At 47.1% G+C, this 15,484-nt stretch overlaps 1 protein-coding gene across 5 annotated transcripts in view; it reads left to right on the top strand.

The window, feature by feature from the left end:
* dclk1a (doublecortin-like kinase 1a) overlaps window positions 1–15,484 on the top strand; it is a 42,238-nt gene that overhangs the window by 23,577 nt on the left and 3,177 nt on the right. For 2 of the 5 annotated variants that reach the window (XM_077020243.1, XM_077020242.1), the window contains 9 exons: window positions 5,677–5,771; window positions 10,312–10,396; window positions 10,550–10,725; window positions 10,888–11,007; window positions 11,934–12,080; window positions 14,008–14,141; window positions 14,295–14,372; window positions 14,912–15,008; window positions 15,308–15,388. In XM_077020243.1, coding sequence (XP_076876358.1) covers window positions 5,677–5,771; window positions 10,312–10,396; window positions 10,550–10,725; window positions 10,888–11,007; window positions 11,934–12,080; window positions 14,008–14,141; window positions 14,295–14,372; window positions 14,912–15,008; window positions 15,308–15,388 — 1,013 coding nt within the window. Of the gene's footprint in view, window positions 1–3,897; window positions 4,234–5,676; window positions 5,772–10,311; window positions 10,397–10,549; window positions 10,726–10,887; window positions 11,008–11,933; window positions 12,153–12,316; window positions 13,082–14,007; window positions 14,142–14,294; window positions 14,373–14,911; window positions 15,009–15,307; window positions 15,389–15,484 lie in introns of those variants that run through there. The other 3 variants (XM_077020246.1, XM_077020245.1, XM_077020244.1) reach the window with 3 other exon arrangements.

Here is a 15,484-nt window from a genome sequence, read left to right as displayed (position 1 = left end):
CACTGGTGTCATGGCTGTGTGTAATGAGTGATTTCACTCTCTGGTGTCATGGCTGTCTGGACCTGGTCCTCCTCAGCTCAGCTGCTGCCTCCACAGATGCTCGAATGCTATTTGCATCAGAGCATCGGTCTCCCTCACAAGCCTGAACTCAATCACCTGCGTTTTAGTTCTTGACCTTTTCATTCTTAGAGTCCTTAGCATATTTCCTTTTTGTTCTGTTCCCCCTCCAACTTGCAACCACCCGTCTGTCTCTGTCTGTCCTTCACCAGACACTTGTCTCTCTCTCTCTCACAGACACTGTTGATGGTTGGTGTGGAAAGACTTCAAAGTGGAAGTGTTGTCTCTCTCTCTCTCTCTCTCTCTCTCTCTCTCAATCATGAAAGGGGTTGAGCAACCCTTTTTTACGGTTCACTGGTTTTTATGAAATATTTCATTTCTGCCTTATATTACGGTCATCGTTTCTAACAGCAGAGAGTAGAGTTAAAGTTGCAAGTGGGGGTCCAAAGCATCAAGATACACAGGAACAGGCAGGCGTGCAGGCTGAAAGATAACATTCATTGGACAAAGATAATATTTAACATATATAAAGGTCCTCTTGTTCTCCTCTTGAAAGCCAGAGAGGGAGAGAACAGTGGCTCTCAACATGGTGAGAGGTTGTTTATGTAACCCACCCTGTCAGTAAGGTTTCTGCAGTCAGGCTAAGTTTAGCAGATAGATGTTTGAAGGTGAACAACCATCAGCCCACACACACACATACACATTCATAAACACTCAAAAACACACTCCATTGCTGAAGATTTACATAAAACACAATTTGCAGACAGTCATGAGTGGTCCCTTTGTCTGAAGGGTATCTTTTTCACCCTGTCGGTTCCTCGTGGTTTCAGCAGAGATGGAGCATGTTGGAGCTCCCCAGCCTCCACCTTCATGCCTCCACCTCCATCCCATCTCATTTACTTCCACTTCAGAGGCTCATAGGTGGGTCACTACCTCCTGACCAGCTCCACCACCCAACTTCCCACTAAATCAATTCAAACCACAGTTCCCGGCATCCGAGCCTAATTGCCGCATGGTCAAACTTCTTCTTCACCCAGGATGCTTTGCATGGGACGTTTAATTATTCTGCCCAGAGCAGGCCATGCCAAGCTCCCAGTCAAAGTCATTACAGAGTTCCTTTAGCACACGGGAGACTCAGGAGCTTCTCTCATTAAAACCAGCATTATAATCCACATTATAATCCACCTTATAATCCACATTATAATCCCCTCCTGCTCTCTAGCCCTGAGTCGAACAGAGCAGGCCAGGTGAACAGCCCTTCCACACCTAGCACACAGCGTATCCATACGCACATGTATCCATACGCGCATGTATCCATATGCAAGATCTTTTCACTCCCGCATGGACATTTACACAGAGCTGCTCCAGACCCTCTATAAGAACCTTTTCTCTTTTCTCTAAATTTCTTTGGACCCAGCAGTTGCTCTCCGTTCATCTCCTGGATTTGGCTTGATGTTCTCCTGGAGCTCATCTCCCTGCCCACACTGCCGAATGCAAATTCGCTTCCGAATGTGCATATTTTTAGGGGCTGAGTTTTGTTTTAACCCATGCCGAATGGTCTTTGCCTTCTCTTCCAGCAGTCATCTTTTTTGCTGCTGTTGTTGTTGAATACATAATCGCACGTTTGATGGAAATTAGAGTTGAGCTGTGTAAAAATACCCGGTGCAGCAGTAAACCCAGACGGGCTCGGTCTGTGAGTGTTTGCTACGGTTCCTTATAAGGCCGCGTACTTCCCCTGCGAGTCTTGCCCTCCGACGTCTCCCTCCAGCGTATCAGGCAGGTTTATTGCATCTGCAGGAATGCGATTGGTAACACTGTGTGCTGGTCCCCTCTTCCCCGCTCTCCCCTCCAAAACTCTGTCGTGCATGTCACACAGATGCTCCGCAAATAGAAATTTCATTAAATGTGATATCCACCATGACACAGAGCAGCTGGCTGAAAGTCTTGAACTCTCTCGTTCACACTCTTTCCTTCTCTATAAAACTCTTGTGCAGGAGTCTCTGTGTGTTACTCCAGTTTGGTGAAGCAGGACGGAAAACCGTGGTCCAATGCAAAATTATTCTGCACGCCTTCCAAACATGCATGTCCACACATTAGTTACGTAAACATCCGTCCCAGTGTCGGTGATCTCCACATTAAAAAAGACAGATGTGTCAACGGACCATTGGCCATAACCTAAGACAGTGGTGTGTCATACCAGTGTGGCGTTATTATAACACAGCCCTGTGTTTCACAGACCATGCTCATGACAGCCTGCTGCTCTTTACCCAGCTGAAGGGTGAAACGAGGACAGAATGACCCAAGAGTACCGTAATCTCCCTGAGGACGTTCGGTTTCTTCATTCGAGTCCTCACTGCCACTGGAGGACAAAGCTAGACCCACACAACCCTGTGAACTGCATCTGATGCAGAGAGAGAAAGAGACACTGACTCACTTAGCAGAAGACCCTCCTTTCTGTGACCTTGACCTGTCACATAAGAGATTTCCATCTAATTTGTTTCCTCTCTCCCATTTGTATGTGTATACGCTCACTGCCCACATCATTAGCAACATCTTATAGGTTTACAGCTTGAGACTAGAGCACGTTTGCTGCTATGCACAATGTGTTAGCCATCCGTAAACTTTCCATTAATGGTCAGTTTCTGAATAGCTTGGACGCTTACCGTAGACCAAAACTAAATATCTATGTGTGCTGAGGAAAAGCACATTCCCAAATGTGTGTGTATGTGTATTCAGTTCTCATTCTGAGTTTCAGTGACAGGGACAGTGCTGCAGTTCATGACTGTTCAGCAGTGATCGCTGTCCAGGGGTGCTGGCGTCAACACGCTTTGTTGCTTTTGTTCATCACTTTTTCACAAGAGCAGGACACTGGTCATTCGTCATGATCCAAGCACTGCGTTTGTTCAGCGCTGATTGGTCGAAGCAAACGTCTGGACCCGCCCCCTCAGGAACAACCCCCCCAACAAGACGTCAGGCCTCACAGCTCTGCTCACCAGCCTTCAGCACCTCGTCAGAGGCGTCTGGTGGCTCGGACCTAAGGATGCCCTGGAACACAGTCCGGGCAGCCGCAGGGGGTCTGCACGCGTGCGTGGACCACTCGGCGACTCATACCAGGGGGAGTGTCTGAAAGCAGCTCCGTTATGGGTTTCTGTGACAAGATGCTTCCAGAAGGTGCCAGAGCGCTGAACCAAAATAACACTCCACAGTCTGTCTGTGAATGCATCATTTACATCACATTACCAGGGTGCCACAGATGGTGGCCATGAGCATGCCTCTTCTCCTGTCTCTGTGTCACTCACTGACACACACACACACACACACACACACACACACACACACACACACACACACACACACACACACACACACATTTGAAAGTATGAACTCTGAACCATTTTGGGCAGCATACCATTATTGCATTACTTTAAAGACTATTTGCAAGCAAGGTTTTAAAAAAAGCAAGTTAAATGCTTTCAATTACGCAGAAGCTCTGAGATATGGCGGAGTTCCACTGACACCTGGAACGGTGCGCGAGGTGAACTACTGATCCTCGACATTCCGCTTTGGTCCGTGCAAGCGCACCGTTGTGACCGAGGAGCAGAACACACTGTTCCCTTCGATAGCACTGCTGCTACTCATGTTTTTACATGACTCACAAGCAACATAATGAAACAAACGAAAACAAAGCCTGCCAATGAACCAAACCTTGTTTACTTTTGAAACAAGCGGACCCCGGGTGTATTATAGCTCTTATATCTTGTACCCTGATTGTATCGACCTTTTAATTAAAACAGTGTCAGTTGTAATTTGGTTACTCATTACGTTATTTTAGGATTTACACCATTCCAAACACGTTAGTAAACATATTTTCCCCGGCCGTCGTTTAAGTGCCATTAACGGTCTGTCGATGAGAAAATTCGGCACTTTTCAGCCGCTGTTTCAACAACTGCGCCTCCCACTGAGATAGCGCATAGGCGCAGGCGCGCGTCAGAGCCTACGCAGGTGGAGCGCGCGCCTATGGCCGCCCACAGGCGCGTACTCTCTACTCGGAGCGCTCGATGCCCGTTCATTCATTGTAATTGCAAGCGGACCCTTCGCTTCCGAGCGCTCAGAGAGTGCCGCGACTTTCCTGCCTCTTGGAATAGCACTGTGTCTTCACCATGTTGCAATACGAAGGTAGGGGACGCGACTTTCTCCGCTCGGATCGCTACGTGACTATTCAAAAACAAGGCTTATTTTCTGTGATAACAGTATTGCTGAATGGTTATAGAAACAATTTGTGGTCCGAACTTTCCTGAATTTTTTCAGTTATTCTGTCATTTTGTTAAATCTTCAATGCATAACTTAAATGAGTTCGGTTTAACTGTCCAGTGTTCAAAAAACAGTTAATCATTTCTAATTTTGGCCGTAAATGCATTAATTTCAGTAATTACAGTTTGCTGGATTATGATTAGGTTATTCTAGTACAGTAATTTCTTTCATGTACGACAATTCATCATTTTGTCGCCATCGTCATTTGTCGTTCTTGAACTAGTTAGTCCATTACGAATATGCAGTCGATCCAAACTCTAGCTTTCCATGAAATGTACACGGCGTCTTTGTTTGCCTCCTGTCAGCCAGTCGCTGCGAGACGGCTTGTTCGGTTTACCAAGAAATACAATTTGATATTAACATTTTAGACCCACGTTAGTTATTAAATTGAAAAACCGAAAACGATTCTCTACGTTTGAAGGTTGTTTTTTAGCAAGTTATTTTTATATGCTAAGTTTCTCTACAGGCAGTCTTGTTTGTACACACAGCTGTTTTTAAATTTGATTATTTATTTATTTATTGTGTGAAGTTAGGACGCTGCACATATGTAGCAGACAAGATGAGGGGTAGTGCATGAAGTAAATGTTAAAGAGCTTGCTGACAGCTAATCTGTCTTTTGATGTTTTCTGATAAACCTGAGTTCTGTTGGGTGGGTGGGGTCATGTTACTTTAAACAGGTGTGTGTGTGTGTGTGTGTGAGTGTGTGTGTGTGTGTGCGTGTGTGCACGTGTGTGCGTGTGTGTGTGCGTGCTTGTGTGTGTGTGTGTGTGTGTGCGTGCTTGTGTGTGTGCGCATGTGTGTGTGTGCGCGAGTGTGTGTGTGTGTGTGTGTGTGTGTGTGTGTGTGTGTGTGTGTGTGTGTGTGTGTGTGTGTGTGTGCGCGAGTGTGTGTGTGTGTGTGTGTGTGTGTGTGTGTGTGTGTGTGTGTGTGTGTGTGCGCATGTGTGTGCGTGCGCGAGTGTGTGTGTGTGTGTGTGTGTGTGTGTGTGTGTGTGGTCCGCTGTGGGAGGCTGCCGGGTAATAACACTGGCCCTGCTGCTTTCGTGGTGGTAGAAGAGGTGGATCTGTGCGTGGGAAGGAGGGGTGGTGGTGTGGCAGATATCACTCACACTCTTTCTCCTGGTGCATAAGGCCCAGTTCACCAGAACATCCTGCTCCATTCTAGGCTGGGCCTGACTATGGAAAGGGTGTCAACAAAATGAAGAGGCTGCATGGGAAGCATCCTGGATATTTCCTGCGTTCCCGTGCTAACCTGTCCTGCATGTGCAGTGCTGTATGTGCTAACGCTGCTTTTCTCATTTGCCCCTAGTCAATGGTACTCCAGGCAGCCAGCTGTCCACACCCCACACCGTGAAGTCACCAAACCCCTCCCCTTCCAGTCCAGAGAGTCTCAAGAAACGTGAGGTAAGGACACACACAAATACACACACACACACACACACACACACACACACACACACACACACACACACACACACACACACACACACACACACACACACAGTACTACATTATGGTGAACACACGCACGTGCTCACATGCTCATGTTGCTCTTGGTCATGTGACCTGTGTGAAGCAGATCTGTGTGTGGAGAATAAACTCTCTGGTGTTTCTGTAATGGTAAATGCAGACTGCATGGGTTAAAATGGACCAATGTACAAGCATTCAACTCAGCACGAGTTTCTACCAGCACCATTTATTTCTCAGGCTTTAAAGCTGTGTGTGTGTGTGTGTGTGTGTGTGTGTGTGCTTGTATGTGCAGGGTTAATGATGTGTGTGACCACATCAAGGTGTTTCTGCTCCAGCCAATGTGAGCGTTTGTTTATGCACAATCAAGACTGGTCACCGAGTCTTTAATTGGTGTGAGCCATAACCCCTGCAGTGGTCACCGCTTACTTTGTCTCTGTCTCTCTGTCCTTCCTCTCTGGTTGCCCCTTCATTACCACAGCCACAGGGCTAAAACTGTGTGACCACTGTGTGTGTATATTTGCCAGTCCGTTTCTTGCCAAGTTCTACCCTCAGCCGGCTGCTCCTTGGCCCGGGGGCCAGCACCTGGTGGTGTGGAGCTGCCCAGCTGTGTCCGGTGCTGGCAGTGAACTGGCAGGTGCTGAAAGGAGGACCAGGTTATCATGCGCTGCCGGCTCGGTGGGGCCGACCCTGGTCCTGCGGGCTCTCCGGTACCCACGCTCCCCTGTAGCTGCACTGTTCAGGAGAATTTGTGGCCCCTCCTTGTTGCTCTTGAACGAGACTGCAATCAGATTGTTTTCCAAGAGGCAGAAACACAGTGCTGTTAAAGCTCACTCTTACAGCATTGCATATTTGCTGGACGTTTTCTTCCATGGATGTGTGAAGTACTGGAAGACTGTTTGTGTTTTGGTCGGGTTGGGCAGGGAGGCGCATTCTAGCCTCGCTCTCTGTCTCTATCTGGAGGAGAATTTAACCAGACTTCACGCAGAGAAGAATCCCAAAGTCTTCATAATAATCAGCCCCAAAAGTGGGTCACGGAGCGATAAAGGCTCCTCTGCGTCTCCAAGGCTGGTAGGGGAGAGGAGACCAGTAAAGCTCCTGCATGAGTCTGCTGGAGGACGGGTGTGGGGTTTTCCTGCTTTCCTGTAAGATCTGCTCGCTGGCGTCAGCCTGCCGCCCCTGACGACACCCTGGGTCTTCTCCTGCACTTCATTTGAGCCATTTGTGGAATTGCGGAACGATGCACAAAACCTAATCAGTGTAGCTGGCCCTGTGTATCTCAAGCAGCTCCTTTTAGGCGAGTTCTCCATGGTTGACTCTTAAGTTGCTATTTGTATGTATGTATGTATATCCGCGGTCCCTGAGTTCTGCACTCTTGTTCAGCTTTCCAAGCTGATATTGGTTTAGACTCCATGCTGAATGATTTAAGTACAAAACCAGTATCCATTAAGCATGATCACTTTTACAGCACCAGTGCAGATTCAGGCAAAGTATTGCTTTCATAGCTGTGCCTGCCGTGACCTATTTCTCCAGACGTACACCAAAATGGAGTCGTAACACTGTCCTTTTCTTAACGCTGTGCTGCACTCAACACCGTCAGTTAGGCTTGTTTCCGTGCCCGGCGTTCCCGTGGTTCCTGTGTTCCACGGGTTCCTGTGTTCCACGGATACCTTTGTTGAAGTTCTGCCCCATCTGAGTCAAATGTGACGCAGTCGTGTGGATTCTGTCACAGTGAGGCCACGCCCATGTTGATCCATGCACAGACAGTTCAGTGCACGAGACCCAATGTCAGGACTGTGGCGACAGGATGTTCCTCGGGTTGGCGAGGATCCCTGCTCACAGTGACACGCTGTTAGAAATGAGGTTAACTAGATTCTGAATGGATGGTTCACCTCCCCTCCCCTGAAGATGCAAGAAAGAGTATGGACAGAGAAAAGCAGATGGTGAGAGAGAGAGACAGAGAGAGAGAGAGACAGACAGACACTGAATAGATTTTTGTTGCCTTTCCTAGAGGACTATTCCTGTTTGACTATGTTAAGTTGAACATAGTGATGTCACTTCCGGTACTATGAGTCAGCCACACAGTATTGTTCTTACACACTCTCCCAATCATGTCAGTGAAACCATGGCCTGGCCTTCACAACACTGCCTGTTTGTTGAATCGCATGCTTCTCTCAGTCTCACATATATGTGTATGCTGTATGCACAAGAGCATCATTCTGTGTATGTGTTCATGTTTGAAGAGTAGAACTTGATTTTCAACACTGTAATTTGTTAATTGCTTAAACAATGGTTGTATACAATTATCATGCATGTGTGTGCATGTAAATACATTTCATGTCTGCCTATTTCATGTGTTTATGGTTTTGTGAGTGAATTATCATCATGAGCAATATCACCCCGCTGCACACAAATGCCTGCGAGGCACAGTGACGTCAGTGACCCGGTGTCTGTGTTCGTTTGGTAATTTGCTCGTTTTCGTTTTACCTCTTCTTTACCTCTGGTTGACCTTCAGGATCTGAAGTTTCAGACTCATTTGTATGCATCTCTTTTCTTCCTTTCATCTCTGTACTGTTTGTTCACTTATCTCTCTTTTTCATTGTTCTTTATCCCTTTAAGTGTCGTCGTGTTAGCTCTGTGCTTCTGCTGTATAATCTCTGATGTGCCAACCTAAAACATACCTTTGTTTATTTGCACTTTTATTTTTCGGTGTGACCGAATGCTCTCATTATACTCTTCATTATACGCCCGATTGAACGAGTTGGCCACATTAAGCAGAATGTGTGTGTAATGACACATTTCTCTGCCTCTATATTGTCCACTGTGAGCGATTTGGTTGTGTGCGGGTTGGTCTATTTTTTTTTAACTCTTGTATAACTTGTAACACTTCTCCACTAATCAGGGTCTCACAAAAACTTTTTATCCCCCCAACAGTCTAATCCTAAAGTGCACAGAGAATCTCTCTTTTTTTTTTTTATTCTTTATCAACGTCAATCTTGTCACTTAGAACATTTTTGTGCATTTACAAGATTATGGAAAATAAAATAAAAACAAAACCCAATCAAAGAGAATCTCATTTTTAGTGTGTTATTGTAGATGGCATAAGTGTTACAGCTTAACCTAAAGATTATTTCTATAGTGGCGGTTGAAACAAAATGAGTTCTAGAAGGACGTAGACACAGAAAAGTGTTCCATGGCAGTTTGGAGATGCCAGGCCATTAATCTGTTCAGATAATCTCATGAATATTCCTCTCATATCTGTGGGAGACCTGAGCTCACTAGACAAGAATGGAATTTTTATGCTGTGGTATTAATATGGTGTAAGACTCCAGCCTGGGGCTGTAATCTAGTGAAGTATTCTGAGTATGTCAAAAGAAATGGTCCCTCAAGTCCACCCCCAGCAGATGTGTACCTGAAAGTCCTTGAAGAGGAAACATTTCAGGGGAGAGACAGAGACAAAAAGAGAGAGAGAACTGAAGCAACAAAGACTTCATTGAGGTCTTTCATCCAGTGTACGAATTCCCTGATGTGATTTGTGCTTCAATCTTGAAACACTTCCGAATCATTCCAGGTCCAAAATATGACCCGTACCATTAACAAAAATATAAGCACACAGAATATGACGTGTCGGAATGGCATTAGTGAGTCCTTTCATAACACTCTCAGTCTGGCTCACCACTGGTGTGTAGAGGCACAGGAAATCATGGCATTTGAACAGTGGAGAGGCTGAACTCGTATTCAAACAGGAAACAGGAAACTGCTTTGTATGGGCCTGCCTCATTCTGCTCCGTGTCTCACACAGGCGAAATGTTGATAGTCCTGCTGCTCGCTCCGACAATCCAGCAGTTTCCATGGCAACAGTGTTGCCATCACTATGGCACAGGATCTGAATGAAACAGAAGCGGAATGTAATATTAAAAACTGGCGTCACATAAAACTCTCATATTCATTTTTGTCCTTTGACGGCGAGCTTGTCCTCCTCTGGTGAAGCCCTGGAGTGCTCGCGGGTCCCTGCACCTCCTCCATCTCCTCCTCTCACACTCTCCTTGTCTCCACCCTCCACACGTCCCTGGAGTCCCAACCACATCAGTCTACACGTCCCTGTCACCGTGGCCTCGCCCCAGTCCCTACACCTGTAATTACTCTCGGTGCTGACCTGTAGCAGGACCCGCAGTACCGAGCTGACTCTCAGCGCGAGGGGAAAAAAGGACCCCCCCTTCTCTGCCTGCTGTCATGGCAACCAGTCTGGGTATTAGCCTGAGCCCAGTGTAGCGGCTGGGACTTGATGGAGCAAACGGGTGTCGCGTGGGAGGTGTGCGGGCGGCAGACACACCTGGGAGGCGGGGCGTGTCCTGGCGGAGGGGCGGGGCTCCGCCATGAGGGTGGCACATCAGACTCGTTCGTGGAGTCTGAAATGGCGTGGGAGGCCGCGGAGACGCGCCCGTTAACGAAACCTCCGCTGCCGTGTCTCCTGCAGGGCTCAGAACAAGGCGGCTCCTCCGTCTCCCTGGCCTCCACCAAGCCGTGCAGCCTGGACGAAAGCAACGGGCCGGCTACTGAAGGTAAGAACCAGCCCACCGGTGCTCAGCTCAGCCCGCCAGCACTCAGCCCACCAGCACCGCAGCGTGGAGCGTTCTCCAAAGGGAGAAGTTCTTCAGCTTTCATCTGCGCTCTAGAAACGAGAGAGTTCACGTCTTCTTCTGTCCTCTGCGCAGCCGAGCCTGCGGAGGAGAACGCCACCCCCACCGTGCCGGCCTCCATCTCCGACCGCTACACGGTGGGCCGTATGATCGGCGACGGCAACTTCGCGGTGGTGCACGAGTGCGTGGAGCGCTCCACGGGTCGGGCGTATGCCCTCAAGGTCATCAACAAGGGCAAATGCAGAGGGAAGGTGAGTGGGAGGGTGGGCGATTATTTAAGACGCGACGTAAAAGCTGAATGAAACTTCAGGTCATGTGACTTCATTTGCAATGTGGCCCAGAACAGTGTCAGCTTGTTGTTTCTTTGAAAATGATGGTCAAACCTAAAACGCAACTGATATCTCCCTTCCCAGGAGCAGATGATCCAGAATGAGGTGGCCATCCTGCGGAGGGTGAAGCACCCCAACATTGTCCTGCTGATCGAGGAGATGGACACCTACAGTGAGCTCTACCTGGTCATGGAGCTGGTCAAGGTTTGTAGCACAGCCCCAAGTGTTGCTTCTGCCACTCACTGGACTCCGTTAGGCATGAACTTGAAGTAGAGCCACTGATTCGAAAAACATTCAGAAATAACACATGTTGGATAATATATTAAGGAGTCTTCATAGTTTAGTGTTGGTGTTGGACAGCAAATTTTCACACTGTATGGCCTCTTAAACTGATTTGCTCTGTGACTATATCCACTTCCAGTGCATCAATCCCAATGGCATTAGGTCCCTTAGTTATTGTCTTTGTTTATGGCCACAGTGTGTCCGTCACACAGTGTAGGCACACAGCGGACACTGAGAGAGAAAAGCGGTAGGAAAAGGGTGTGCTGAGATCCTGGAGGATACGTCCCGTTTGGTGTTTCTCCTCGTTCAGCGGCTGCTCTGTGTTGCCTGCTGCTGTTGTCCAGCCCAGCACTATATTAAGCTGATCCACTTAGCTGCCTCTATGAGGAGCTTTTCAGCTCCACAGCAGAAACCAGGCCACTGTACGGACCACTGTACGGAACCACTGTATGGAACCACTGTATGGAACCATTGTAAGGACCACTGTATGGACCACTGTACGGAACCACTGTATGGGCCACTGTACGGGCCACTGTACAGACCACTGAACGGAACCACTGTATGGACCAATGTACGGAACCACTATAAGGACCACTGTGTGGACCACTGTACAGACTACTATACGGGCCACTGTACGGACCACTGTGCACTTTCTGCATTTTTTATCAGCAGCACCGTCGCCTGAAATGAAGATGTGAACTAGGGTGACAACCATGCTACATGTGCATGAGTATTGCCTCTAGCACAGCTCGCCAGGGCATGACGCTAAACAGGACCATGATGTGTAATGCACAGCTTCCTGCTCTTTATTGGTATTTATTGTGCTGATGTGTTTTGTTTGTCCACAGGGGGGCGACCTCTTTGACGCTATTACCTCTGCTACCAGATACACAGAGAGGGATGCCAGTGGCATGCTGTATAATCTGGCCAACGCCATTAAATATCTACACAGCCTTAACATCGTCCATAGAGACATCAAGCCAGAGAACCTTTTGGTAACTGGATTTGTTCATACCTTCCCAAAACCAGTATGGTGTTAATGTAGTTGTTTCTTTGAGTTTTATTAGGTGTATTCTTTTTGTGATCAATTTTTTATTGGAAGCATAGAGATATACATTCTGTGTACATCTTATATACATACATACATACATACATACACGCACACACACACGTGCATGTATGTTATTGTTTCTTAACAAAAAGCCATACACAATGTCTAATTGAAAATTAGGTGTATTCTTATACTGTATAGTGTTCCATCTATTCATTCACTTTAACATCTGTACATTCATTCCATCATTAAGACATTATATCATAATTATATCAGATTCTACTGATTTACTACATCATATTTGGTGAGGGAACACACTGTGGAAAAATGCCTAATGTCTAATGTCTTGATGCTATCTGCCAGCCATATTTGTATGGTGTGAGTGGGATCCAACATGGGTTCAGGACATGGCCTTGCTGGTCTCCTCTCTGAAATCTGTGGGCCGGTACTGAGTGAAAAGTGAGAAAAAGAGAGAAAATGAGACAAAGAGAATGACAGAGAGAGAAGTGGAGAAACGAAGGCAGCTGGATGAGTCCTTGACTCAGAGTCAGAGTCCCCCTGCCGGTCTCCTGCTCCCGTAGCCTGAATGTGTGATATCACTATTGGAGGGAGGAAGTGAGACGTGAGTCACCATGTGACAGTTACCATACTGTTCCCTGCTCCCGGGCAAAATCGCTTTGACTACACGTCACTGCGGGGCAACATCAGTGTGTAGACCACGTGTGCCCTTTACACGGCGTCTGGTCTGTCTCAGACGATGATTAAGAACAAGAGGCCACTGTTGAAGAGTTGCTCACCCAACGCCTCCCTACCCTCCCACTAGACGCTACTCAGCAACATAATCGATTGCCAATCTTTATTAGCCCAAGACTGAGATTATACTTCATCATTGGAGAATTACATGAAAATATTTACTAATTATTGCCCTTTTTGTATTTACAAAGCTCCCACAGGAATGAATATTTCATGGTCCTACAGGATTGTAGTTACACCATTACATGTTCTGTTTGCTGTTTGTGTAACTACGCCCATGGCATGCGGCTGACGCTCCCCTCCCCCACACGTGCCCCCCCCCCCCCCCCCCCCCCCCCCCTCGGCCTGAGGAAGATGCTGTGGCTGGAAGTACATTCACCTCCCGCCACTCTGATCCAGGCGCTTGTAAAACGCAATTACATCAGATATTATGTAACAAACACAGACCCAGGGCGCGAGCGGCCAGAGTGGGCGTGGGTTACGAGTTGCATCCGTACTATCTTTCCGTTTTAGAAGCAGAGAAATTCAGCGATGGGATGAGAACACAGTCATTTACCAGCATAGAAAACCACCAGCAGAAAGGAACGCCAAGCCTTTGCTCTTTTCCAAGTGATTCACATTTAAACACATGTCATTAGAAGGCAGACGGAGGCAGATGCCTGTAAGGTGTGATGCTCACGTTGCTGCCCTGACTCGGGTGAGGCAGATGCCTGTAAGGTGTGATGCTCACGTTGCTGCCCTGACTCGGGTGAGGCAGATGCCTGTAAGGTGTGATGCTCACGTTGCTGCCCTGACTCGGGTGAGGCAGATGCCTGTAAGGTGTGATGCTCACGTTGCTGCCCTGACTCGGGTGAGGCAGATGCCTGTAAGGTGTGATGCTCACGTTGCTGCCCTGACTCGGGTGAGGCAGATGCCTGTAAGGTGTGATGCTCACGTTGCTGCCCTGACTCGGGTGAGGCAGATGCCTGTAAGGTGTGATGCTCACGTTGCTGCCCTGACTCGGGTGAGGCAGATGCCTGTAAGGTGTGATGCTCAAGTTGCTGCCCTGACTCGGGTGAGGCAGATGGAGCCTGGAGAGCTGCCTGCTCAGCCCCCGGTTTTGGCTGTGCTCCCTCCAGGTATACGAGCACCAGGACGGAAGCAAATCTCTGAAGCTGGGAGACTTCGGCTTGGCGACAGTGGTAGACGGACCGCTGTACACCGTCTGTGGAACGCCCACATATGTAGCACCTGAAATCATCACAGAGACTGGGTGAGAACAGCTCATTAGAAATGCATGTAAAAATCTTAATGTTAAAGCATGCTGCATGTTTGTGGCATGAGGATTGTATGATAATTACTTAAATAACACGTTTGGTATATTTATTATATGCATTGAACTGTATTATTCTCCCTGTTGCTGTAGGTATGGCCTTAAAGTTGACATCTGGGCAGCTGGGGTCATTACATACATCCTACTGTGTGGGTTCCCACCCTTCCGTGGGTAAGTTTATCATCTAAACAAAACTCATAATGCTGTTTTTATATAATCTATAAATTATTTCAAACTCTGGTACTCAAGTTGATTTGGATACACCAGGATTGTTGTGTTAGCTATTGTAAGGTATAATAACAATGTGCAAATAATGTGAACTAATGTGTTGTAACGTCTAAATCTTCTTAGGTATTTGCTGGATGCCTCAGGACATTATCGGTTTAATTAGAAAATATTTGCATTTGAAATTCTGAGCATGTCTATTCATTTGTGAGCCTTTCATTTCAATCTTTATGGAAATCATAGAATTGTGATGTGTGCTAGCCAGTTCAGGACGTGCAGACATCTGGGCACGCTAGGCCCTCTTGTGGCTTTTAAAGGAACAACTGTTATTTAAACTATATTAAAGGTCATTGAACTTGGCAAGATTTATTTATGTGGTTTCTTTTGTGTGTGTGTGTGTGTGTGTGTGTGTGTGTGTGTGTGTGTGTGTGTGTGTGTGTGTGTGTGTGTGTGTGTGTGTGTGTGTGTGTGTGTGATTCCTGCAGGAGCTCAGATGATCAAGAGACTCTGTTTGACCAGATATTGCTGGGCCAGTTAGAATTTCCTCTCCCATACTGGGACAATGTGTCAGACACAGCAAAGGTGCGTGAAACTGGACCTGTGTTTTTCATGACACTGTTGGTGCAACTGTGTATTTTAAGTTACCCATAATTTAAAAAGCAACTTTTTTATATATCTATTTAAAAGCTCTACTGCATCAGCTTGAACACCTGTGCCACGCCATACAGCATGTTCGTTTGTTTTGTTTTGTTTTTGCATTGTAAGCATTGCTACATAACTGTCCACCATTTTTAGAAGTGCATATAGGTCACCATGTAGCACCTGCAGAGGCAGCGGGAGTGGGTCTAACACTGACTCTGTCTGCATGTATGTGCCTGCAGGAGCTCATCACATCCATGCTGCAGATGGAAGTGGATCAGAGAATCACAGCTCTGCAGGTTCTGGAACATCCCTGGGTGACTGTAAGTATCTCCCACTGACACCAGTCTGGGAACACACTGACCAACCTTATCATGGTTCTAGATGACATTCAGTTGCTGGATTTGATCATCTTACAT

This window comes from Brachyhypopomus gauderio, chromosome 10 (assembly GCF_052324685.1).
Source record: "Brachyhypopomus gauderio isolate BG-103 chromosome 10, BGAUD_0.2, whole genome shotgun sequence".
Classification (NCBI taxonomy): domain Eukaryota; kingdom Metazoa; phylum Chordata; class Actinopteri; order Gymnotiformes; family Hypopomidae; genus Brachyhypopomus; species Brachyhypopomus gauderio.
The sequence above is the reverse complement of the archived record's forward strand: the minus strand, read 5'-3'. Positions and strand labels throughout refer to the sequence as shown.